General features: G+C 44.1%; 1 protein-coding gene across 1 annotated transcript in view; it reads right to left on the bottom strand.

Annotated features, from left to right (window-relative positions):
• The window catches only part of unc5db (unc-5 netrin receptor Db), a gene marked incomplete at both ends in the record, with an annotated part of 192,231 nt that overhangs the window by 20,200 nt on the left and 145,502 nt on the right, over nucleotides 1–26,529 (bottom strand). The window contains 3 exons of the mRNA XM_079222973.1: nucleotides 4,366–4,537; nucleotides 17,533–17,617; nucleotides 24,937–25,299. Of these exons, the coding sequence (XP_079079099.1) occupies nucleotides 4,366–4,537; nucleotides 17,533–17,617; nucleotides 24,937–25,299 (620 nt within the window). The remainder of the gene's footprint in view (nucleotides 1–4,365; nucleotides 4,538–17,532; nucleotides 17,618–24,936; nucleotides 25,300–26,529) is intronic.

Consider the following 26,529-nt stretch of genomic DNA (forward strand, 5'->3'; position numbering starts at 1 on the left):
CTTCACGGCTGATCCGCGCTGAAACGTCTCGTTAATTCTAGCCAGACGTCAGTCATCTGGATAAATGCGCCGCTCCTCTTCAGAAGGATAATAATGGAGCACTGACACCACCATGTTCTAACAGTACGATGGACAATAAACTCAGAGGAACCTCTTTTTATTTCTCTCCTGAGAAGCAGGAGATGATCATGAAGGCAAATGAGGAAGTCAATACCGTAGTCATTCACAGCAAACGCGTTGCGAATATTCCAACGTTTTTGCAACATTGTTGCCGTGAACGCAACTTTAACTCCGCCCCCTCTGCGAGACATAAGCGAGACATAAGCGTCTAAATATATCAGACAAGTTAAATGTGTCAGTGTTGGGAAAATGCATCGGCTAATTTGAAGTGCTTCATCACCCAAATCAATCAGATTATATTTACGAATAAATATATACTTATGAGGATATATGTATGAATCATGTACATGTTCATCATCATCCCGTATGAATCATGTACTATATATGTGTTTATGAGTTTGAATATGTGTATGGGCGGATCAGTATGTATGTATTATTCATAATCAGAAATTCAATCAATTGAAGCAGTGAAAATAAATTGTGTGTGATTCTCTGTATTCTCATCACGATCACCTTAATCATGTTCTACAATAATGATATGCATGGTGTACTAATAGCACTGTCATATAATTATGAGTGCTTTCAACACATCCATAAGTTTCTTAAGCGCTAAATAAACTTAAGAACAGCGGCATGCAGCGGTGATAGTCTGTGTCTGAGACGATCAGCTGCGTCTGTGGTGATCAATGTCCGCGGCTCGAGAAGCTCTCTAAATAAATTATTTCTTGCCGGCAAAATCTATATCGCCGCGTACAGGAAGTCATGATGATGTAAAGGATGGATCCTGGCGATCTGGAAGAACTCTCTCCCTATAAAACTAATAAAACTAATATCGCTCCTTCATCAATGAGGAAGGGAGCTGCCTTTTTTGTCCGTGGGAGTGGCCAACTTATCCAGTGAATTTCAGTTAACCTGCCCGGGAGCAGGTTTACATTTTTGGATGTGTTGCTATGGTGATTTATCTAAGCTTGCTTCGAGAAACCGAGGAAGCCTGACCTACGTCATCATATCCTGACAACTAGCCGCTAACTCAGTAAGCCAGGTACGAGAAATAGGGCCCTGGAGAGGTCTCAAGGTCTCATCTTACGAAGAGCAACACACAAATGAAGCGAGCTCCAGACTGCGACCAAATGGTCGCATTTTGCGCCTAAAATTAGACACAGTGCGACTAAATGTTTCATCTACTCCGCTCTCAATTCATCTCCGAGATCTCTGTGAGATGTCCGTGAAAACGGCAAGAATGGGCGAGTCGCACAAACGTAACCTGCTAACGGTGTAACGTAAACATTTCCACTAAAGTACATGCATTTCCCCATGTAGTTATTCATTACTTAGTTTTATGTCCGTGCACTTTTGTAATATGTAAAGTTCTCAATAAAGGTCTTGAAATAAAGAAATTCTGCATTTCCCCGCCTGTAATACCTCCACACTCCACTAGAGGGTCGCGCCCCACAGTTTGAGAACCGATGCACTAACTGAAGAACAAGGTCCTTTATGTTGCCTCTTTGCTCGTGGTAGCAGAGGCCGCTGAAGCTCTAGATTATGTTTTACATCAGCCATTTACACAATTTAGAAAAAAATTATTCAGGAGAAAAAGAAGGCAATGTAGAAAGCAGGAAAATCCGGCTGTTCTTCCTCTAAATTATAAGCTTTTTTAAGCGCTGACAACCACAACAACAGCCAGCGGCAAAGCTGTGGTCTTCATTATTTTGACCCACGCTCAGCTTGCCAAAACTTTATATCAGCTTAACATTTACATAACTGCGTGAATGAACATTCTCTTCATGTTGCTGCTTAAAAACATGAGCAAATAATGCAAAGTGAAGACAGCGATTGGGCTTGTCATGGCTTTGGGTTTGGGATTTAGCTCTCGGGACTTCATCCAGACCGGTAAAAACAGTCTTCTTGGAAGAAGGGGTAAAAAAAAGAAGAAGAAAAAGCTGACATTGTTGGAACCAATACACATAAAGAGCTGGTAGAAATACAACGTGTCCAAAGCATTAGAGCGAAGCTAACAAGAAACAAGTTGCACCGCTTGCATGTGTTTGGTGTTGGTGGTGTGTTAGATATGTGAGTGTTGATGTTTAAATGTGTGATGGGGGTTGGGAAAAGGAGAGTCGTGCCCAGCCGGTGAAACAATCTCCATGCCTCTCCGCCTGATAGCCTCACATCTAAATGCAGCATGTCTTTCCTGATCCCCTAATCGATACTGCCCTTGTCTAACTGCCCCGTATTCCTCCCCCACTGACTGACAGCAGCCATGCCTCTCCTCACCCATTACACGCTGTAATTGTTTCTTTATTTCCCTCCTGCCGGACCGGCGGTGTTACCTTCATGGGGCCTTATGTCACCCTCAGCCCACAGAGAGCAGGAGGCTGGATCAATGAGCAAGCCCACAAAGCCCCGACAGTCCTTTTGGCTCACGCATAACTCACCTGACACGCGCCATGCGCTCGCTAACGGGACCTTTTACCGCATGAAGCCCATAGATAAAATGTCAGCAAACAGAGGGAGATAACAGAGTCGACAAAGGGTCCTGTGTGTGACATCTGATGCTGTATGGAAAAAGGCAACGTAAGGAAACTATAGCCGCGGTTTCTCTTGTGTTCCCTGTGATTGGACGCACCAGATTGAAACGTAGTCGTGTCCACATCTCTGTGTCCACACTGGACAGGTCTATGCGGCCTGCTTGATCGGATATATCTCGTAATCTAAGGAGCGGCTGTTAAAACGGTGGATAAACACATTTAATTTCCTTTAAATTCTTCACAATAAAAGTCCCCCATTCTTTTGTTATTTGAAACTCTTATTTAAACAAAGGAAATGAGGAAGGGTTGTGGTTTCATCAGCAGTGACTTGACAGGACTCAGACAGCGGTTCTAAGCTGAGAATAGAAAGGCAGAGCCCCCTTCTGGTGTCCCCATGGGACCTTATTGGAAAAAATATGTAGTCATCGTAGACAAACGCTTTTGATCCCCTTTGAACTGTGCCATGAATGAAACATATTATTTACCAGTTTTAAAAGATAATTTTTGTCATTGTGCCCTTTAGTTGGGTCAAACGCTCAGTGAACCACATCTCAGGGTTCTCTGCTCTGACCTCAGGGTTCTCTGCTCTGACCTCAGGGTTCTATGCTCTGACCTCAGGGTTCTCTGCTCTGATCTCAGGGTTCTATGCTCTGACCTCAGGGTTCTATGCTCTGACCTCAGGGTTCTATGCTCTGACCTCAGGGTTCTCTGCTCTGACCTCAGGGTTCTATGCTCTGATCTCATGGTTCTATGCTCTGACCTCAGGGTTCTCTGCTCTGACCTCAGGGTTCTATGCTCTGACCTTAGGGTTCTATGTTCTGATCTCAGGGTTCTATGCTCTGACCTCAGGGTTCTATGTTCTGATCTCAGGGTTCTATGCTCTGACCTCAGGGTTCTATGCTCTGACCTCAGGGTTCTATGCTCTGACCTCAGGGTTCTATGCTCTGACCTCAGGGTTCTATGCTCTGACCTCAGGGTTCTCTGCTCTGATCTCAGGGTTCTCTGCTCTGACCTCAGGGTTCTATGCTCTGACCTCAGGGTTCATTGCAACAAAATAGGAAACTAGAAGATTTCGGAAGACATTTCAACGACACTGGCAGCTTTTTGCTTTCATATTTAGTTGACCTTCTTCTGACCCCTAGGCATTGTGGGTATGTTTCAGCAGGTTGGTGGATCAGATGTTACAGCTCCATGGAACAATATCTCGAGCCACGTAAACAACGGAGCAGTATGGCGGTCACATCCAGTACATGTTCTTCCATTATCGCACAATTACATCTCATCTGCAGTGAGACAGCCGGTCAGTGGGTTGGAAAATATTTCCTTTAAATACGCGTTCAAGTGAAAACAATGGATGAGTTACTGTTATATATGGTGTCTTCAATATGGGGACGCTAGATGGTGACATCACAGCACGACCTCAATAGCACAAATACCTTTTAAACTTTTACGCTGTGACTGATATTTTACTGGTGTTTACTCTGTCAACTAGATCTGCACTTCATTTCTAATCTAGTCTTGAGGAGTAGCAGGCGTTGCACTACACTAAACAGTGGAACACTGAGGCTGTTTACCCTCCTGTCGACATTTAGCCCCAACACAAAGAATAGCGCCATTGGGGAAAAAGACAATGGAGGGGAGCGAAGCTCCACGCCTCAGCCGAGCGGAGATCTTGATGGGCTGTCCTGCACATGACAGGTGTGGGCGCAGCTCTCACCTCCCACTTGCTGTCCTGGGTTTTCCTCTTGAGCTGGATGTTCCAGTTCTCCGTGTCCACCTCGGCGCAGTGAGCGATGGTCATGGCCACCGGGGTGAAGAGGTCCAGGACCGGAGGGCCGTACGTCACCTCTGGGCCCAGGAGGATTTCACAGCCTTCCAGTGTCTGGACACTAAACACACACACACACACACACACACACACACACACACAAACACACACACACACACACACACACAGACACAAAGAGACAAATTGTAAAAAAAAATACATAAAAACAGGACATAATGCTGCACGTATGCAGCATTACTTTTAGCATGACTGCAACCACAGGACTGACGAACACTTCATGCTTAACAAAGAGAGTACTTTGTGACTTCACTAACATGAGCCATAATCTGTGATAAAATAAACCTTTCACTCAAGAAAAGGTGGAACGGAACAGCCGCTTTGTGCCTCCTGTTGGTCACCGCAGCACCTTTCATGCTGCAAGCACTGTTAAGATTGTGGGCACTGCTCTTCATTTGACTTAACCATGTTGCATTCATCAATTAATTACATTCAACATGTCCACCTCTTCCCCCTTGCCTTGTTCCGCAAGGTATAATTACTGTTTTTGTCAAAGGAGTCTTTGGCTTTGAAGAAAGCACCGATAGCAGCTTTCAGTCCCACGTCAGAAAGGGCTCTCTGACGGCAAGGTGAAGCGGTAAAGATATTCTAAATATAGCGTACACTTAAGCTGATATTGATCTTTTTTATGAGGCTAAAATAAGTTGAGCTTCTGCCCCCGTCCACAGCAGGACATCACTTTGCTCCAGCGGCGTGCTGAACGCTATGTACGGTTGATAACACACTGACCTTCCCCTGTCAAACTGTCCAAAATATCCTTTTAATAAACAAGGCGGGCTCTTGCTCCTGGAGCGTCCCGTAGAGCTACAGAGCCAGGCTGCAGGACTTTGTTGGGTGAACAAGTCCCTGCGATCAGCCGGAGAGCCGGAGCTCATTATGAAGTGGCTTACAACAACTTGCCAGTGCATGGTGGCCGGAGCAGAGGCATTGGTTGGGTTTTAGAAAAAGGGGGCAGGCGGGATCGTGGCAGAGGAGATCAATGCCTCAACAAAGCTTTCTAAGCTCACTTCAGATCAGAGAGCGGCGGAAGTGATTTCTAGTGTCATGGGAGCTGCAGCTTCGGGGTACAGTACTCTACGCCTTTAAACTGACAGGTGGAGACTGAGGAAGAATGATAGTAGATCATTACTCAACACCTGCTGATAAGAGCCTGCTCGTTAGAGAGCAACCCCAGTTTACAACTTATTTTTGTATGTTTGCATTTCTATCAGTTTATCAGTATGAAAGAAACATGAAAGACAGAATGCATGATGCTCAGAAAGGTTGCAAGGTCAGATCATCTAAACCACTTTATTTCTCGCCCAGTGTTTTGCGTTTGTGTTATATAGTAAAGCGCTCTGTAAGTACACGGTTAACTCCATCTTCCTTAGATTGTGTTTCATTGGCTCACAGTCAAGCTAGCAGCTAGCTGGAGGAGATCGGCACGTCAGTCAGTCTGTTGGTAGTAAAGTCTCTTCATCACTTTGGTCCGGATTGAAACGAATCACAAATGACTTTGAAGATCCTTTGATTCTTCCTGTAGCGCCACCAGCAGGTGAAACGTTGAACTTTTACAGTGACATATCTCTACCTCTCTCCTAGAGAGAGCCGGTATTCATCATCCCCAGAGGATGAACCCTCATGACATTCGTGTTTAAGTTTTCCTCTATCACGATCAACTGGTTGAAATGTCCAATACTTTAGTATATATATACACTGATAACGTTCCCTTCAGCAGTACTTTGTGTTTATTTCCAAGTAGTACATGCTAGTAGGGCTGTACTGAATAGTTCTAAACTTCAAATCTTATTCTTAACATTCATAACATTTACATGTGTGTATTCTAAAATCAACATTTGAATACTGCAGAGCTTTATTTCTGCATGTCCTGTCATTCTAGTTAAACTGTATTTCTGCACAGTTGCAGATAGAGATGCTCTCGTGTACCAGCACTAGATACATCATGGCACCGGTACCAGTACTAGATAGTATATATCATGGCACCAGTACCAGTACCAGTACTAGATACATCATGGCACCAGTATCAGTACTAGATAGTATACATCATGGCACCAGTACCAGTACCAGTACTAGATACATCATGGCACCAGTATCAGTACTAGATAGTATACATCATGGTACCGGTACCAGTACTAGATACATCATGGCACCAGTACCAGTACTAGATACATCATGGCAACGGTACCAGTACTAGATACATCATGGCACCAGAACCAGAACTAGATAGTATACATCATGGCACCAGTACTAGTACCAGTACTAGATACATCATGGCCCCAGTACCAGTACTAGATAGTATACATCATGGCACCGGTACCAGTACTAGATACATCATGGCACCAGAACCAGTACTAGATAGTATACATCATGGTACCGGTACCAGAACTAGATACATCATGGCACCAGTACCGGTACCAGAACTAGATACATCATGGCACCAGTACCAGTACCAGTACTAGATACATCATGGCACCAGTACCAGTACTAGATAGTATACATCATGGCACCGGTACCAGTACCAGTACTAGATACATCATGGCACCAGTACCAGTACTAGATAGTATACATCATGGTACCGGTACGAGTACTAGATACATCATGGCACCAGTACTAGTTACATCATGGCACCAGTACCAGTACTAGATACATCATGGCACCAGTATCAGTACTAGATAGTATACATCATGGCACCGGTACCAGTACTAGATAGTATATATCATGGTACCGGTACCAGTACTAGATACATCATGGCACCTGTACCAGTACCAGTACTAGATACATCATAGCACCAGTACCAGTACTAGATACATCATGGCACCAGAACCAGTACTAGATAGTATACATCATGGTACCGGTACCAGTACTAGATACATCATGGCACCAGAACCAGTACTAGATAGTATACATCATGGCACCAGTACCAGTACCAGTACTAGATACATCATGGCACCAGTACTAGATAGTATACATCATGGTACCAGTACCAGTACTAGTTACATCATGGCACCAGTACCAGTACTAGATACATCATGGCACCGGTACCAGTACTAGATAGTATATATCATGGTACCGGTACCAGTACTAGATACATCATGGCACCAGAACCAGTACTAGATAGTATACATCATGGCACCAGTACCAGTACCAGTACTAGATACATCATGGCACCAGTACTAGATAGTATACATCATGGCACCTGTACCAGTACCAGTACTAGATACATCATAGCACCAGTACCAGTACTAGATACATCATGGCACCAGAACCAGTACTAGATAGTATACATCATGGTACCGGTACCAGTACTAGATACATCATGGCACCAGAACCAGTACTAGATAGTATACATCATGGCACCAGTACCAGTACCAGTACTAGATACATCATGGCACCAGTACTAGATAGTATACATCATGGTACCAGTACCAGTACTAGTTACATCATGGCACCAGTACCAGTACTAGATACATCGTGGTACCAGTACTAGATACATCATGGCACCAGTACCAGTACTAGATAGTATACGTCATGGCACCGGTACCAGTACTAGATACATCATGGCACCGGTACCAGTACTAGATACATCATGGCACCAGTACCAGTACTAGATAGTATACATCATGGCACCGGTACCAGTACTAGATACATCATGGTACCAGTACCAGTACTAGATAGTATACATCATGGCACCAGTACCAGTACTAGATACATCATGGTACCAGTACCAGTACTAGATACATCATGGCACCAGTATCAGTACTAGATAGTATACATCATGGCACCAGTACTAGATAGTATACATCATGGTACCGGTACCAGTACTAGATACATCATGGCACCAGTACCAGTACTAGATACATCATGGCACCGGTACCAGTACTAGATACATCATGGCACCAGTACCAGTACCAGTACTAGATATAACATGGCACCAGTACTAGATAGTATACATCATGGTACCAGTACCAGTACTAGTTACATCATGGCACCAGTACCAGTACTAGATAGTATACATCATGGCACCAGTACCAGTACTAGACAGCATACATCATGGCACCAGTACCAGTACTAGATACATCATGGTACCAGTACTAGATACATCATGGCACCAGTATCAGTACTAGACAGCATAAATCATGGCACCGGTACCAGTACTAGATACATCATGGTACCAGTACTAGATACATCATGGCACCAGTATCAGTACTAGACAGTATACATCATGGCACCAGTACCAGTACCAGTACTAGATACATCATGGCACCAGTACCAGTACTAGATAGTATACATCATGGCACCGGTACCAGCACTAGATACATCATGGTACCGGTACCAGTACTAGACAGTATACATCATGGCACCGGTACCAGCACTAGATACATCATGGCACCAGAACCAGTACTAGATAGTATACATCATGGCACCAGTACCAGTACCAGTACTAGATACATCATGGCACCAGTACCAGTACTAGATAGTATACATCATGGCACCAGTACCAGTACCAGTACTAGATACATCATGGCACCAGTACCAGTACTAGATAGTATACATCATGGCACCAGTACCAGTACCAGTACTAGATACATCATGGCACCAGTACCAGTACTAGATAGTATACATCATGGCACCAGTACCAGTACTAGATACATCATGGCTACAGTACCAGTACTAGATAGTATACATCATGGCACCAGTACCAGTACTAGATACATCATGGCTACAGTACCAGTACTAGATAGTATACATCATGGCACCAGTACCAGTACTAGATACATCATGGCTACAGTACCAGTACTAGATAGTATACATCATGGCACCAGTACCAGTACTAGATACATCATGGCTACAGTACCAGTACTAGATAGTATACATCATGGCACCAGAACCAGTACTAGATAGTATACATCATGGTACCGGTACCAGCACTAGATACATCATGGCACCGGTACCAGTACCAGCACTAGATACATCATGGCACCAGTACCAGTACCAGTACTAGATACATCATGGCACCGGTACCAGTACTAGATACATCATGGCACCAGTACCAGTACCAGTACTAGATACATCATGGTACCAGTACTAGATACATCATGGTACCAGTACTAGATACATCATGGCACCAGTACTAGATACATCATGGCACCAGTACCAGTGTTATGGGTTGGTTTCCCACGGAGCCACGCCATACAGTGTCCTCTCACTGTGCTGCTTCATGAATTTAACCTCTTACATATCTTACAAAACAGAATGTTTGTGTTCTAATACGAATGTCCAGCCACAGGAGCGATCAGTGTGCAGAATGTGTTCATGTAACAAAGCTACTTGGTTCGGTGAAGGAAACGATCGTGGTTTTTGGTTAAAGTAAGTACACTTGTTAAGTATCGTGTATGTGCCGTTAGAAGTAACGTGACAAAAGTAAAAAAAGGTAAAGTTACATGAATTAAAATAAGTCAAGATATGCTGCGCTCCTTTCCTCCTCAGAGGCTCTGCACGTCCTCGCTCACGGTGACGGCGGTTCAATTCCATTCAGTTTATCTTGTACAGCCCAGAATCACAAATTTGCCTGGAGGGTTTTACAATCTGTACACATACGTCATCCCTGTCCCGGGACCTCACATCGGATCAGGAAAAACTCCCCAATAAAAAACAGAAAAAAACAGAGGATGATCCTACTAACAGCACCTTAGCAGCACTTAACTGGCACGGACTTATAGCACTGAGGAGTTTGGCTCTCTTGAAGAAATTGTACTTTCTTGATTCTTGTAGTTCATGGATGCGTCAGCTAAATGAAATGTAATGTCTCCCCGGATATAGAGAAGCAATAGAATGAATGCATGACATCAAATAATGATTTAACTATGGTATTTTTTATACTGTATGTACAAACAGCCAAAGAGAACAGCCTTATACCCCACAGACTGGATCCTCCAATGCAATGATGCACTCCTAACTGCTTAAAAAATGGCAACTTTACTTATTATTTTTGACAGCCCAGCATTTTTCCCCACAAAGAGACATGTGAGCATCTGAACTATTGCAATAGAATGTCTGAATTAAAAGCTGCTTCATTGTAAATGCTCCGCTGCGACGCCTCCAGACTCTCAAACTACCGCTTCAGCATTTGACCCTCCATCTCCTTTCCCTCCCGGCTCACAGTCGGTGTTTCTGTAATGTCAACATCACCCCTTCCCCTGGCCGGTCCGGAGGGAGCTCTGCTCTCGATCCTTCGGCCAACAGCGCTGAGCCTCATCACACATTTAATGCAAAGTGCAGGCAAGGAGCAGATTACCTCCTCCTTAACGAGCCCGCAACGCAGGCCCGAGAGCCGGGCCGCCGCCTTACAGAAGCGCCTGACTCTCCATCCCACTTGTCATCGTGGTGAAGGGCTTCTCGAGCCCCTCGCTGAGCTGCATTATTTAAAGTGAGCAGCGACTCGCTCCTCGGAGACCCGGGGAGCCGTGCGAAGCGGCAGATTGGGCCAGCGGAGAGGAGGCGGAGGGCTTAATAAACGCACACATTAGCACGCTCCATTAGCTTCACCTTTATTTACTTGTAGTCTCCCACCTGCTCGTCCCACTGTGCTTTTGTCCATTTGGAAGTTGATGCAGACCCGGTATGCACGGGTACATTAATCAAACAGGCATCTAGAGGTGAGGCGCCGCACATCGCTGCAAAGACGAGCACTTTCAGTTCAACATCTATCTTCTGCTACTGTCTCCTTTAAGCTGCAGGGCATTCATCACAACAACTCCAGTAATCAAGGACTGACTAAGTTACTGAAAGAACAACGCTGCAACATGAACAACAACTTAAGCTAATCACCCATTTGTTTAAGAAAACATCCCAGTGCTCTGGGCCTTGATTCATAATGACTATTGGACCAACTTTGATGCAACTGGCCTGGAGCCGGTCCTGCCAGCTGCCATGGCCCTGCTTTCTCCTCCCACTGCCCCTGGGATGCCCCTCCTCTCTACCTCCTTCTGCTTAATGGATCGTGGCTATGTGGATCATGGACCATGCATACTACTCATTATATGAATAATTTCTGTCACATTCATTGAATGTGCTGTAACTCTGTTACGTTATTCATTCTGGCCACATGACATCTATTGCTTCTGTCCATCCGGGGAGAGGGATCCTCCTCTGTTGCTCTCCCTCAGGTTTATTCCCCTTTTTTCCCTGTGAAAGGGTTTCTACTATCTTTATTGGGGGAGTTTTTCCTGATCCGATGTGAGGTCCCGGGACAGGGATGTCATGTGTACAGATTGTAAAGCCCTCCGAGGCAAACTTGTATTTGTGATGTTGGGCTATATAAAATAAACCGAATTGAATTGAATTGGATTCCACTTCATCTCTAATCCCAGACCACTGAGTGTAAGCAGCTGGGTTAAACACTTAGAAACGACTCATCAGGCGATGTGGTCACTTATCATCGAGGAGCTACTCTAGAACTAAAAATAACTTCTGAAATCACTCTAAAAGTTGCATAAATGCTCCAAGCACCTGTGTGATTAACAGAGAAACTATAGTTTCTGTTGCCAAAGTGAGCCTTATTGTGTATTCTTCTTGTTTATGAAATCATATCCAAAACAACCATGAAATAAAATGTCTGGGCCACATTTACTACTATTAATATTGATCATAACAATCTGTGATCTTTGCCATGAACACTACGTTATGGATAATGTCAGTGTCTTCAGCTCTAAAGGTGCAACCTGTAAGATCTCATCAGAATCTACCATGAACTTTATCTTCAACAGGATGGTGAAGAGGTCACAGTGTTGACCTTGTGACCTTGCAGAGACCTCTGCTGAGATGAGCGTGCTAACCAGCTAGCCGCGGACCGTCCTGTCTTGTAATATCTGGATCATGGACCATGCCTACTACTCATTATATGAATAATCATATTCATGTAATGTGCTGTAACTCCGTTACGTTATTCATTCTGGTCACATGACATCTATTGCTTCTGTCCATCCGGGGAGAGGGATCCTCCTCTGTTGCTCTCCCTCAGGTTTCTTCCCTTTTTTCCATGTGAAAGGGTTTTTTACTATCTTTATTTTGGGGAGTTTTTCCTGATCCAATGTGAGGTCCCGGGACAAGATGTGATTTTGGGCTTACAAAATAAACTGAATTGAATTCAATAGTTATTGGTTATGAATCCATCAAAGGAACCTGAATGATTAGCAGTCGATTGTCCGCTCTCCAAAGTCTGATCTTCTTGTTTTGATGAAGTCAATACAGGATTTGTGTGTGTGTGTGTGTGTGTGTGTGTGTGTGTGTGTGTGGGTGTGCGTGTGCGTGTGTGTGTGTGTGTGGATGGACGTTAGCTGAGTCATGGGTCTATTTCCACAGCAAATGGAAAAGATGATGGCCATACTGAAAATCAATGTCCATTTTAATCCCCATCCCTTTAAAACAAACTTTATATGTGCAAGTTTGTATTGCACTCAAAATATACAGCAGTGGAATCTTTTAAACATGCCATTAATACAGGTCTTACTTTGAAGACATGGCTGATTTATTGGCGGGGCCTTAGGGATTGCAATGCCAATCGATGTTGGGCAGTCTGCCCTTCTGTTTATACTTTATTTAACACAAGATATCTCAGCAACTTTGCAGATTTCTATCAAATGTGCTGCTTATAGTCATGATGCTCAGTGGATGTTGTAATGATCCCCCACTATTGGGCCAAAGTGTGCCCTTGTACAACATCTAACGGGCAAAATATATGAAAATCCAATGAGGAAGATGCTCTCTGAGCTGTTCTCTAGCGCCACCGTCAGTCCCAAATGTAAACTAAATCAAAAGCTACTGTTTGAATTTCCATGATGTGATTATTTCTACTCGTACAGTGACATCTTCTACTCGTACAGTGACAACATGAATGTGTTTTCTGCTTCTTGTGTGGATCAGGTCAGAGCTATATGTTTGTTGTAAACAGTGCACAGGACAATACAACATATTGTTATGTTGTTTTCATGAAACATGTTGAATATTTAAGACTTTAAGAGGAACATATATAAATACCAAATATGCCTAAATGCAGTAGTATGCATGCAATGTATCTATTCTACTTTATCATCTCAAGTATAAACTGGTGTTAAAATAAACAATATAACACAAATACTGTTTTAATTTCCAGACTTTTCCGTTCATCTACTTTCATCTCCATTTCATTCCCATTACATCAATTGCTGCCAATGAAAAAAATATTCTTTTAAACATATTCAATGTGCGCTTTAAAAAAAGCCGGGAGATCTTAAAAAATATCGCCAAAGCGCTTTTGCATTTAGCTGAGGTGGAAAAAGAGAATGCATCATGAAAGCAAACAAGTGCAATAGAAACAGATCTATCAGATAAATGATGGTGTGAGTAAAGCGCGTGACTTCATGTCCACTGAAGTGTCTGCTCCGTTATGCAATGAGAAGGCAGATGAAAACAGATCATTCACATATAATATATCATAACTGCATAACGGTAGATGATGGAAACATTCAACTGCGTTCGCTTTTGCAGATTTTCTGGACATCCGGTTCCAATTTGTGTTCTCGTTATAGCAGCACATGTGACACACAAGTGCTGCTAAACGAGAGGAGACCTGCATCAACACTGCATCACACAAGCCACACACACAGCAGGAAGTAAAGCGTCCGTCCTCACTCCACTGTAAATGGGTCGATGGAGTCTGGTGCACGTCTACCGACAACCTCGACCAGTGGTTCTCAGCTGGTCTGGCTCCGGGACCCACCATCCCCCCCTGAATGACGAGCCGTGACCCAAATCCAGGAACATTCTCAACCTCTCAGATGTATTGAATGAAACGATGGTGCAGTTTGAACCTGAGAGAGTACAGGATATGTATTCCAACACAAAACAACTTTAATGATAAACCCAAACGAGCAGCTGGTGGCGACGCTAGAGAGGGAACTATTCCCTTTTACACTCAATTAGCTGCGTTTTAATACTCCGTTGCGTAAAAAAGTCCCTTCAAAATAAAACCACAGGCCCAGGCAAAGGCCCACGACCTGAAAACGGGTCCACCAGTTGAGAATCACTGACCTAGATTATTGTTTTAGAACAGATTCTGCACTGTTGCGCAATTCAACTTAACAGGGAACGTCTTGACTGACATTCAGCACTATGTCCCAAATGGTCACCTCTTACAAAAAGCACACATATGGAAACTAGTTCCATCATTAAAAGCATTTTCCCCACCAGGACAAAGCTGTTTTGGCCTCAATAGACTGAGGGATTTATCTTGCAACACAAAGCCTCAGAGGCGAAGGCAATATGTCTGACCTAAGCAAAAACGTGCCTTCAAAAGATTGAGATGAGCCTTTGAAAATCTCCAAGAACACATCTTTAAGCTTTAATGGAACGCCGCCAGGGCGGGGAGGAGGAGGAGGAGGAGGCTGGGCAGCGTTTGGGGCTTCTCCGCATGTCCTCTGGCCTGCCAGGATGGAGACGGTGATTGACAGCTGGCAAGATGACAATCACAACATCCCACAGGGAGAAATATGTGTCCACATAAACATCCCCCCGCTCACACCGAGCGACGGAAAAAGGAAAGGAAAAAGAAAGAGAAAAGCACTTGAAAAGCTCCTCTGTGGTCAGAACCACATACTGACAGGTTGAAGCCTGCAATATTTTGAAGCGTTTCAAAGGTGGATAAACCAGCGGGAGGAGCCCTGACGCTTTGGCTGGCAGGTGAGAATGTATAACAGCAGATGAAGGCAGCTCTGGATCCTCTTGTAAAGATTTATGGATTACACACGCAGTATACATTTCCACAACGCTGCCCTGAAGAGGCAGAAGCTGCTGACTCACGGCTTCTATACGACACATTGTAACCGCACGGAGAACAAAGTGGAGCTGCTCTGCATTCTCTCAGATCAGTAAAGGAATTGACACGCATCACTCACTCGATCTTATTATTCCAGTGCCCCGCCAAGGCGATCCGCAGTCTGGTTTCCCACCTGCTAATGTGTGCGTTTCTGTGGGGTCTCTTTAGTCTTTGTTGAAGCGGAGCCGTGTGAATAAACAGTGACGCTTCAGAGGCTCTTGTGGCTCTCTGCGGGGGGAAGAGCACCAGGACCCCCGAGGAGAGGCTCAGTCCATCCCAGGGTCATTACCTCGCCGTGACCGGAATACAGAATGCGAGCGGCGCGCGGATGAAAGGCCTCGGGAGACGTCTGCGCCTTCATTTCCGTCAGTGCAGCGCTCTCCATTCATCACCGCACTCATCGTCGTTTAAACAAGCTTCCCGGGTCGTGACTCTCTCCCAGAGCGCCTCGTTGTTGACACCGAGTGGAGTACATAACTACATATTGACTCTCTGCAGAGGAGTGGGGACAGAAACAAGAAGAGATTGGAGGTTTGACTTTGGATCCTGCGAGTCGGTCGGCAAAATGAAGGACTCGATTACAACTCCCCCTCCAGCTGGGTCGCACAGCGTGAGCTTGTGTTTCTCCCCAGCAGCTGGGACATCAAAGCCCAGACTACCACCTGTGGGGGCTTCTGGGGCTTCTGGGAAAGAACGCCCGGAGCATGACACCCAGAGGACTGGTCCGGACAGGAAGTGGGAGAGATCTGTCACACGGCCGGACGGTAAACACACAGAGACGTGGGCGTGGCCAGGGGGAGGGTCACACATCTACGCCCACTAACACAGCTGCTATGTCAAGTTACGGATGGTAGTGGTTGTAGTTGTAGCACTAGCATATTGGTAAAGAACCATAACAAGGTTTTTTTTTGCATCATTGGAAAACACTAATTCCTAACACTTTCCGGATTCTGGATTTCCGTCATTTCTAACGGCGGCATTATTCCGATGCCGTGGGGCTTTCACCTGATCTGTAGAGTAAACCGGGAAAGGAGCTGTCCATTTTCGGCTGGAAAGCGAAAAAGTGGGAGCAAGCCAAAGTCTGCCTGGGTGGGTGAGTAGGTGAGTGATGTAATTACTCATCGGTTATTGCTTTCAAATGAATATGCGTCACAGCAAAGAAAAAAAGATCACTAAAGAAAACTAGGCTAAAAGTTCCCCAATCGATCATCTGGAACATAGAAAGACCACGAGGTCATTATTCGTCTTCTTCTTCCTGTCGTTTGAAGTTTCTAATATTGTTTAATATCGTCAGCCGCCGTTTATGAACATGGATAACCGAACGCCGCCTTGACGACAACGGCAGTGTGTGTATGTTTACACTGGTGAAAGGTTTTTTGTAGTCGCATTAGACTTTAGAAGATCAGTTCATTACAACACATGTGAGAACATGACGGCTACAAAGCCTTCAGATCAAAGCAAATCATTTACATTAGGAAGCAAAATAATCCAAATGAATTATGTTAAAAAATAACAGTATATCTTATAAAAGTGTTGAAGTGTGTGGGAGGGGATTCAAATACCAATGAGCACAGCATTCCAGTTTGATCTGAATGTAGCAAACAGCCAGTTCACCACTTCATCACGGGATCAGGACGGTGCCTCCGCCTCGTCATGAGCCAGGAAACGCCCTGACACCATCCTGCTGCTCTCTATACTCACAACATGTGGATCAGTCCGCCACTGAAAGTAGTCCACAACTAATGCACATTTACATTTACATCTGTTGAGCAACGTTTCATGTCCAGCTGTGTTAGGAAATGACATTAATGACATGAAAAGGACATGTGAGTTGTTACTAAAGTCTTCAGTCGGAACCAATGAACTGAGAGTACGTTTTGAAAGATGGACTCACACATTTTTGGGTAAATGTTCTCACAGTCTTTGCAGGTTTTGCTTTTGCAAGTGGCACCTGTAAACATTTACACATTCACATCTTTGTGTTGTGTCTGACCGCATTAAACTTGAAACTAAGCATTGAGAGACAAGTCACACGGAGAGTGAATAAACGCTGCAGCCGTGATGAAGGGACCAGAAGATGGTAAGTAATTAGAGGGAAACAGGGGAGTGAGGACGGAGGATGGGTAGCGGGATACTGACAGACGGATAGATGCTCAAAGTGATATTTGGGTAAACTCTGGCCTCACCTTGCCTCTCCCTGATTGATCACCATGTGCATCTCCCAGGACATGTTTTCATCCACGGCTCCATGAGGCACCAGCAGGCTGACCCCTGGAAAAACACACAGAAATGTGTCAACAGCGACAACTCCAGCAGCCTGACAGTGGAGGTGAAAATAAGGTCTCACAGCATGTCCTACATGCGGGGTTATCCGAATATTTATGAGAGCTTCTTCTTCCTAGAATGAACCGTGACATTTAAAATAATAAAGTAAACCAAACTTTATCAGAGTTTTAGTAGCAATGTGAATTTAAAAATGAAACACTAATCTTAGTGCATGCAAACATTAATCATCATAAATATATCAAAGTGAAGAAGGATGTATTTATGAGTGTGCTGTAGCAGCAGGTGTAAGATCACTTTATTGAGCAAAGTCATTAGCGTCAGGATTCTGAATTTTGATTGGCTTAGGTTATGGTCTGTCTATTGCTCCTTCAAAATAAAAGTCTAAATAAAGACTGCAGAGACAGATGGCCTCAATTAAAAACCTGTCTGCTACTTCAGCACCACGGACAGCACCGCGGATTCATCAACACACAGAACTAGTTAGACTAAAGATATTTCAGATCCAATAGATTCTAACTTGTGTAAATCTAAGTCAGATAAAGGATCAAATAAATAGGCAGACTAACATATTCAATAAACTACGGTTTGGTAAGTTTAGGCACAACGGCTGTTTGTTGTCATGAGTAAGAACAATGGCGGTTTGTTGTCTGTCAACAGCTGCCTCTCATGTCCGGGACCCAACATCCAGACAACGGATATGTTTGACTCTACGCCGTCACTACCGGGGCTGAGTGACACGTGTGTGTTCACTGGAACTAAAGCACATGGTCTCAAAAGCTGTGATGTAATCGATAGCCAGTAGTCGCGTCCTGTAGGAACCACATGGGGTTCGGCATAATCACCTGGTCACACCTGCATTCAAAACACCCAGCTTTCAACATGGATCCCATTTATTACAACGGCATCACTGCCATTGGTTTATTCAATTATGAGGGCAAAGTCCATTGGCTCTCCTTGTTCGTGCAAAACCAAAAGGAGTAAACTTATTAGCTGCGTTGCACCATTCACTTTTATACTCTGACGGAGTATTAACTGCCCCACAAATGAGAAATGTTCAGAGAACTTTTATGAGAAGAATATGAGAAGTTATTGCTACACTCTGTGAACTTTTTAAACTTTTTTCATTACTTTTTTATTTTTACTTTTTTATTTTTACTTGAACTTTACATTTCATTCTTGTTTAAATTAGCTTGATGTTTTATTTTTCTCTTCAAGTTCATTATTATTGTCATGTCTTCTGTAAAGCACTTTGAATTACCCTGTGTAAACAAATAAAGTTGTTATCATTTTCATTGGCTATTTTGGTTTTGGTAAATAAGTTTTGATTCATTAGTGTCAAAGAATTTAAATAGACTGTGTGGGAAGACATCTTTCCTCTCTCTTGTTTTGTCTTTTCCTGTTGTCTGTTTCTCGAGATATTAAATGCTATCGTGCATGTATTCATGACACATAAATAATTAAATGAAATTAATTAATTAAATTATACATTTTTTTAAATAATTTTAATTTAATTTAATTAAATAATTAAATTAAATAATTAATGTTCATCTCCAATAGTTTCCTACTGTTGTATATATATATATATATATATATATATATATATATATATATATATATATATATATATATATATATATATATATATATATATACACACATCACATGTATATATACATACGGGACTATAAAACTGCCTGTTTGGATGGTGGCTAAGGATGACCCTCAGCCACCCATGTAAAGAAGTGCTCTCGCTGCTTCTGTCCATCTTTTCTCTATCATTTTTCTCCTCCATGATGTTGAGAGAACTTGCCTCGCGTCGGGAAATGACCGATGTAATTATCTCTCACTGGAAATGATCACGATTTCATGATCAAACCCTTTTCATTCCTCAACTTAGTTTCCTGTTTTACGCACTCGCTCCCCGCTAACTAGTCTCTCTCAGAGCGCTATCTGCTCTGCTCTCCTGGTTGTGAGCCGTATCAACGGTTGACTGTACAGCAGGAACAGGGACCACAAATACATTATTCACCGCTGACATTCTCATCAAAAGTCATTCCCCACAAAATATTGTAGCGACCCTGTACAGGCGTCTGCTGGTGGGGAGGGGACGGTCAGGGGCCTTTCATTCTCTCCGGCCAATCACAGGGAAGCAGCGTGCTTCTTGGTAGGGTTGCGGCCTGTGATTGGTGGAGTAGGGGGGTAGGCGGGTGGTTAGGGAGGAAGTGACGTGTGTGTTGTCGTTCGTTATGCTCGTGTGGGTGATGCCAAGTGAGCTTGTTTGAGCTAACGTTACTGTTAGCGAAGAGCCCCGTTGCAATACTGTGAACACTCAAGCAATACACCTGCATGTTAAGGAAACCAACGTCTGAGTCGTTACTGCGGACGTTACAATATCAAAGTTTACACCAACATGTTTGGTAACTGTCAAGCTTGAAATGACAACTAACGGTCGCGCAATTTAAATCTACCTGTTGTTTTTAAGTGCGCACTGATATAGAACGCTCTAAATGCAAACAGGCTGTACAGTACTTTATGGCTGAATAAACTACACCTGTGACTCACTCTCAACCAATCAGAATGCTTGATTTGATCTCCCCGTATTATATATATATATATATATATATATAGGTATATATATCTCCTCTTGATGAGTTGTTTAATTATGCCATTGCACAGGCTCTTGTTGGTGCACACACTGTTGGTGCTTTTTAAAGAGAGAGTCTAAGGCCTGCTGGTTTGGCTCACCAGAGAGAAGTTCCTCCCACAGACTGACCTCACATATCATAGTGCTCATATATAATAGAGTGCTGCAAGGAACGGGTCGGCATGTTTGCACTTCAGGTTCCCTCGTCTCCAAGTCAGTGAAAGGGTTTTTGGTCAGATGCCTGAAATGAGGTCTGAAAATGCTACAAAGTTTGGTTCCACAAGATTAAATACATCAGTAAAGATCCCAAAAGGCAGTTTTCAGCATGCGGCTCAAAGGTCTCGTACACTTTCGTCCGCCACAGAGTCTATTTTCTCCAAAAGCCAATAGAGGGATCTTATTCAGGAGTTAAGGGACATTTTAGTCTCAGCACTTATTTCCACTGAAATGATGATACTTCTGGGACTTAAATCTATCTGAAGCAGACACAAACTGAACCCAGTCCTCCAGTCAAGGTTCACCTCATGAGTCTGAAGAGGAATAAAGAGGATGAATCAATATTTGATTTGAATTCATTTGTAAACGTTAGTTTGAATTAGACATTGTCCATTCCTTCTGATCCGACGCTCGCCACACTTTGGATTATGCAACATCTTTCCAGAAGCAAGAGAGATTTCACTGCCACTGATGCCTGACTCTACTGCTCTGAGACTGCAAAGGCATCCACACTGTTGAGATGAGAGCATGCTCTTTCTTTTGCAGCTCTATGTACAAATAATATCTTGTAACATCAGTCATCTCTAAAATGTGCATTTCATCTGATCTCAGTGAATAATAGTGATGTGTTTAGTGTGAGTTGATGCTGATGACTTGAACACAACGGCGGCTCAAAGATATTTGATTTGGTTCTCCGTGTTTTCTTCATCGCTTCTTATCTCGGGACTATTGCTCTTGTGGAAAGTAGTTCAAATGTTCAACGTGTGGTCTCAGGACTAAAGGTTGTTTCTGGTAAAAGATGTTGCTGCTACTTATAAATAAATAATAAATATGCATTTTATAGTTAGTATAAATCTACTGCTTTGAACTGCCGATCAAACTGCTGTTTAGGTTCCATATCACTGAGGTGACTGCAGTGAATATTTGGTGAAGTGCATCAGATGGCTATTCACTGTAATGAATAGCGGTTCCTGCTGTGAGTGCTGCACTTGACAGCACTGACTCATCCACTCAGCCCGGAGGACGGCGGCAGGAGGCTGATTCCACCTCGCCGCGCGGCGCCGGCGGCGTGCGCACGAGGACCGCAGGAGAGGGCCGAGGGTGCAAAGGTCCCTGCGGACTGTTGACCCGCCGACGACTGCGAACGCTCCACGCTAACTCCTCCATTTGTGTCGGCGGGACTCGACGAAAGCGCGACCCCGTTTGCCCGAGAGGGCCTGCGAGTACGCGGAGGAATAACAAACAAACAGCTACCTGCCTGGCAACGAGAGGGATGGACCTTAGCAACAGCTTGCAATATGTAGGGTCTGAGGAGATGAGAAGAGTGAGACATTCTGAGTGAAGCACTCACTTTTGACGAGCTGACGTTCATTAATACTACTCGTGCGCTTCAGCTTGTTTTCCGTGTTTTTGTCGTCTCCTGAAGGCAGCAGACATCTGTGGTACTTAAATCCCCAACACAGAACTGTAAAGACATACTTAGTGGGTTTGTATGAAGCACTCATCCATAGTCGGCCCCGAGTTTGAAGAAGCAGACCGGAGTACCGGCACACGAGTAAAGCAATGCACTGCTGTGGACCGTGTTTCAGACATCTCATCAACTATTTTTACATTACATTTCATTTAGCTGACACTCTTACAATAAGTGCATTCAACCATGAGGACAAACTCAGAACAACAAGAAAGTACAGTTTCTTCAACAAAGTTAAAGCACAAAGTGCTATTTAAGTGCTACTACGGCGCTACCTTCCTTATTCGAGGTGTAGTCGAAAAATAAGTGTTTTTAGTTGTCAATGGGGAGCTCATTCCACCTTTGAGGAGCCAGGACACAAACAGTCGTGACTTTGTTAAGTGTTTAGCTCTCAGTGACGGAGCTGCAAGCCGATTGGCAGAAGCCGAGTGGAGCGAACGGGCCGGGGTTGTATCCTCATCCTTTACTGTGGGCTGCAGAGTGGTGTCGCCTCACAGCGGGTTCATTCGCTCCTGGTTTGGAGTTTGCATGTTCTCCCCTTTATTACTGCTTTTGTCAAATGAGTCTGTGGTTGTGGAGGCGGTTCCACTGAAAGTATTCTACATATAGCGTACAATTGAATGATATGGATTCTTAAAGGTGGCTGACATATGTTGTTCTGATGTGCAGCTGCATTGCTTGTCTCCTCACACCTGTACGTCTGCTTCTCCAAAGCCGAGGCGTGCCGACCGCCTCTCCTGCAGCTGCTTATAGACAAGCATGTGTTCAAACATCCAAACTATCTTTTTAAATATACCTTCTACAGACGACGTGCCCTTTTATAGAAAAGCCGTAAGCTCTTCTGGCTGATAACAAAGTAGCAAGCTGGAGTTTCACTCCCCAGTGTCATGTCTACCAACCTGGAGAACAGTCACATTAAGTGGATTCTGAAGGCTGATTCTCATATTTTTTAAGGGATTTTAGTGCGCTTCACCAGAATGATGTGCTGTGTTTGGAGTCCGTTCACAAGGTCAAGTCAAATTTTTCCTCACAATGTTCTTTCCTCATCAGGGGTTGCCAGGCAACCAGTGTATGACTTCAGGAAGTCACTGCTCACTGCAAAGAAATAGTGAGGAAGATTAAAAACACTAATGAGTGAGCTTGAGATGCTGTTTGGTTTCTGAACAGAGTTTCCCCGTTTTTAGTCTTTATGCTAAGCTAGTGGTTCTCAAACTGTGGGGTGCTGTTTATATATATATATATATATATATATATATATATATATATATATATATATATATACAATTTAAAAATAATATTATCTTTTTTTTATGTAATCCTTTATTAATATCACATTGGGGAAATTATTCTTGGACCATTTTGTTACAATTTTGTTGGGGCAGTGGGGTCCGAACATCTTTCTTCCTCCAATCGATCAGCTGTTAAACTAAACAGCAGCCGTAGGTACCAAATCCACGGCCCGCCACTGCTTTAGCCTACATTTAGTCTACATTTAGCCTACATTTAGTCTACATTTAGCGTCGAGACTTTGGTGTCAATCTTTTCATCGAGCAAGAAAGCAAATAAGCATATTTCCTGGTTGATTTGTCTCTGGATCTGCAGGCTCAGGAAAAGGCTCGCTAGAGTAGATGGTATAACCTGCAACATAATTGTGAAACCCCAGACCAGGCTGTGTGACTCATACTGTCAGAAGACGGGACAAAGCTGTGGACATCCAGGCAGACACTCACATGGTTTACTCCCTCAGGCTGCAGACCCTGACAGGGAGGAACCAAAGGGGCTTATGGGAACCAACAAGTAGAGGATTTAAAAATAAAAACAGCTTCTTCATTTCATGTTTAAGCACGGTGGAACCAGTTTTGATTCCAGACTTTTTTTTCTTTTCCCCTGTGTTTGAGTCGTCGTAGGAACCCCAAATTAATTCCAATACTTGTGTTTAATGTATGTATTTGTTCAGCAAAGTCTTGGGAGAAAAAAATGTATATCTGCAAAAAAAACACTTTAAAAAGATATTTTGATCATAACTATGAACATCCAGCACGATATGAGCAAGATTTCCAAAAAATGCCTCCTTTTCAAACTGTATTATGGTTCCCTAACAACAGCCCACATACTAATAACACACCTTTTTGGAAAGATTAGGACCTAATGAATCGGAATCTGCAACAACAATCATAATAGAACACAGCATGTGGGTGTTCAAAGGAGTTTCAGCCAAAAAAACTGTAGTTTACGTCAATACTTAAACTTAAGGGTTACTTTAATTATGTTTCACACCAGATGTCTCTTCTCACAAGGGTTGAGTATTGTAGCAATTTAAATGAAGTTAAACAACCATGTGGTTCCGGAGATAATATGTTGTGGTTTTTTGTCTGATAATAGGAGCAGGAGGATTTTCGCACCCTGTTTTTAAAGGGTTAAATGTAATATCCTTTCTTTTGATTACTTTATATATGTATGAATAGATTAATCATGTTATGTGTTCATTCTCTGAGTATGTATTGGTTGTCATGTGTTTAATACTCTTCATGCTGTTCTATTCTATCCCTCTTTAGAAGCCACTGATTTAGATCTGTTTTTAGACAGTCTACCACTTTCTACAGCTGAGAAAAGTTCACTGCACTGTGTGTGTGTGTGTGTGTGTGTGTGTGTGTGTGTGTGTGTGTGTGTGTGTGTGTTTGTGTGTGTGTGCCCACAAAACACAACAAAGACAAACTGCTCTGTCTTTATGGGCACACAGCGGATCGTTTAACGACGATCACCAGGGACGTGGAGAACGGCGTGGTGGGGACGCGTTAGATGTTTTGCTGTGTCGCAAGGCATTCTGGGAAGCCGTTTCCGCCGGCTTCCATAACGAGCAGCTGCTGCAGGCTCTCATTATGGAAACCAAGAGCACGCTGTGGGAGCTTCTGTTTTCATTATCCACACAACAGAAGATACGCTGCACTTTTATCTCCTTCCTGTGAAGCTCACCGGCGTTTGGCACCACCAGGCGGCCCCCGGCGTGGCCGAACACGCCCTCTGTCCTCAGCTGCTCTCTGCAGGCGCTGAAGGGCCCGTTGAGGGTGAGCAGGCCCTTCTTGCGTCTGTCCGTGGTGGCGCTGTAGTCCCGGCTCAGGTCCCGCGGGAAGGTCTCGGCGGGGCCCTTGGCGTGGAACTCTGCCCGCTCGGCCACGCCCAGCGAAACCATGAAGGAGCTCTGAACTTTGACCTTGATGTCCGGCAGGGGGTCGAAGAGCTCTTTGTCCGTGCCGTCCTGGAAGCAGAGGGGCGTGCTGTACGCCCGGCTCACTGTCAGGTCCGGCTGCATGGAGGAGTTGAGCAGCAGAGGGTTGCCTGCAGAGACGGAGAGATGCACCGCACACAGTTCACTTCCTGTTTCCTGGGCAGTAATCACACCATAATGGAACTCACTGGGGTCCAAAAGCGAATAAGGTCAACACTGTGGCTTTTTATTTATATCATTTAGCAAAGTTGACATTTTAAAAGGGCTGAGAAGCTGAAAAATGTGCCGATAATTCGTGAAATGTTTCATGACAGGAATGACAACAAAATAAATAGAAAAGGTACCGCTCAGTTTGCATGGATTAAATATGATCACAACACAGTACTTTACTGTTTTTAGAAGAAGCAAATTGAAATGAATTCAAAATTCCTGGACCTCCTCGGGCGACATTAATCCGGTTCAAACCAGGATCAAGAGCCACGTCTCTGTAAAATGTCCTGCAGCTGACCGGCGGCGCTCCAGCAGCAATAAAAGCGGCGTGTCCGGGCCGGGCGACCGGGCGCATCAGACGCCGGGCCAGGGAGCACAACCTGGACAGAAGGTCCAGGGCTCGGAGCCACGGTCAGAGCGTTAGATTTAATTACCGGGCTCACACGCAGCTTGATCTCCATAACCCATCTGCCGGAGTCAGCTCCTCTGGACCCCGAGTCGTCCTCCTGAAGGCCAGCAGTGTAGGTGACTGCTCTGTAAATGAGGAGTCCTTCAGACCCGACAGCCTGAGGAGGGGGGGGGGGGTCTTCATCCGTGGCCATTAGATGTGACGACGCTGCCAAACGGAGCGCGCCGCATCGATCTGGCAGCCTCCGGCGTGCGGCGGCCCCCGGGCGCGCCGTGCCAAGATAACGACGAAGTCACCGAGTCCTTGCCGCCCAGCTGTCGCCTGGCGAGGGGTGCAAGGCGGGAGGCTAATGCTGTTTTATTTTTAGGGAAATCGTTAATTACCGGAGGCGTGATTTGTGATGAGCACTTTGGGGGCGTGTCGGTCTTTTGACTTGCTCTTCAAAACTCTTCCTGCTGTTTTCCTCTTCCCAAACGGAACAAATCAGAATGTGGAATATGCCAGAAATGTATTAATCTGAAGACTTTTTTTCTTAACATAATAAATAATTACTTTTTACAGATACAATAGTATATACATACAAAAAATTGTTATATACTATATGACTTTTTTTCAACTGTGCTCTCCTCTTACCCTTTAAGCACGGTGCAACCAGTTTTGAGTCGCCGTAGGAACCCCAAAATAATTCCAATACTTGTGTTTATTGTATGTATTTGTTCAG

This window comes from Taurulus bubalis, assembly GCF_910589615.1.
Source record: "Taurulus bubalis genome assembly, chromosome: 8".
Lineage (NCBI taxonomy): Eukaryota > Metazoa > Chordata > Actinopteri > Perciformes > Cottidae > Taurulus > Taurulus bubalis.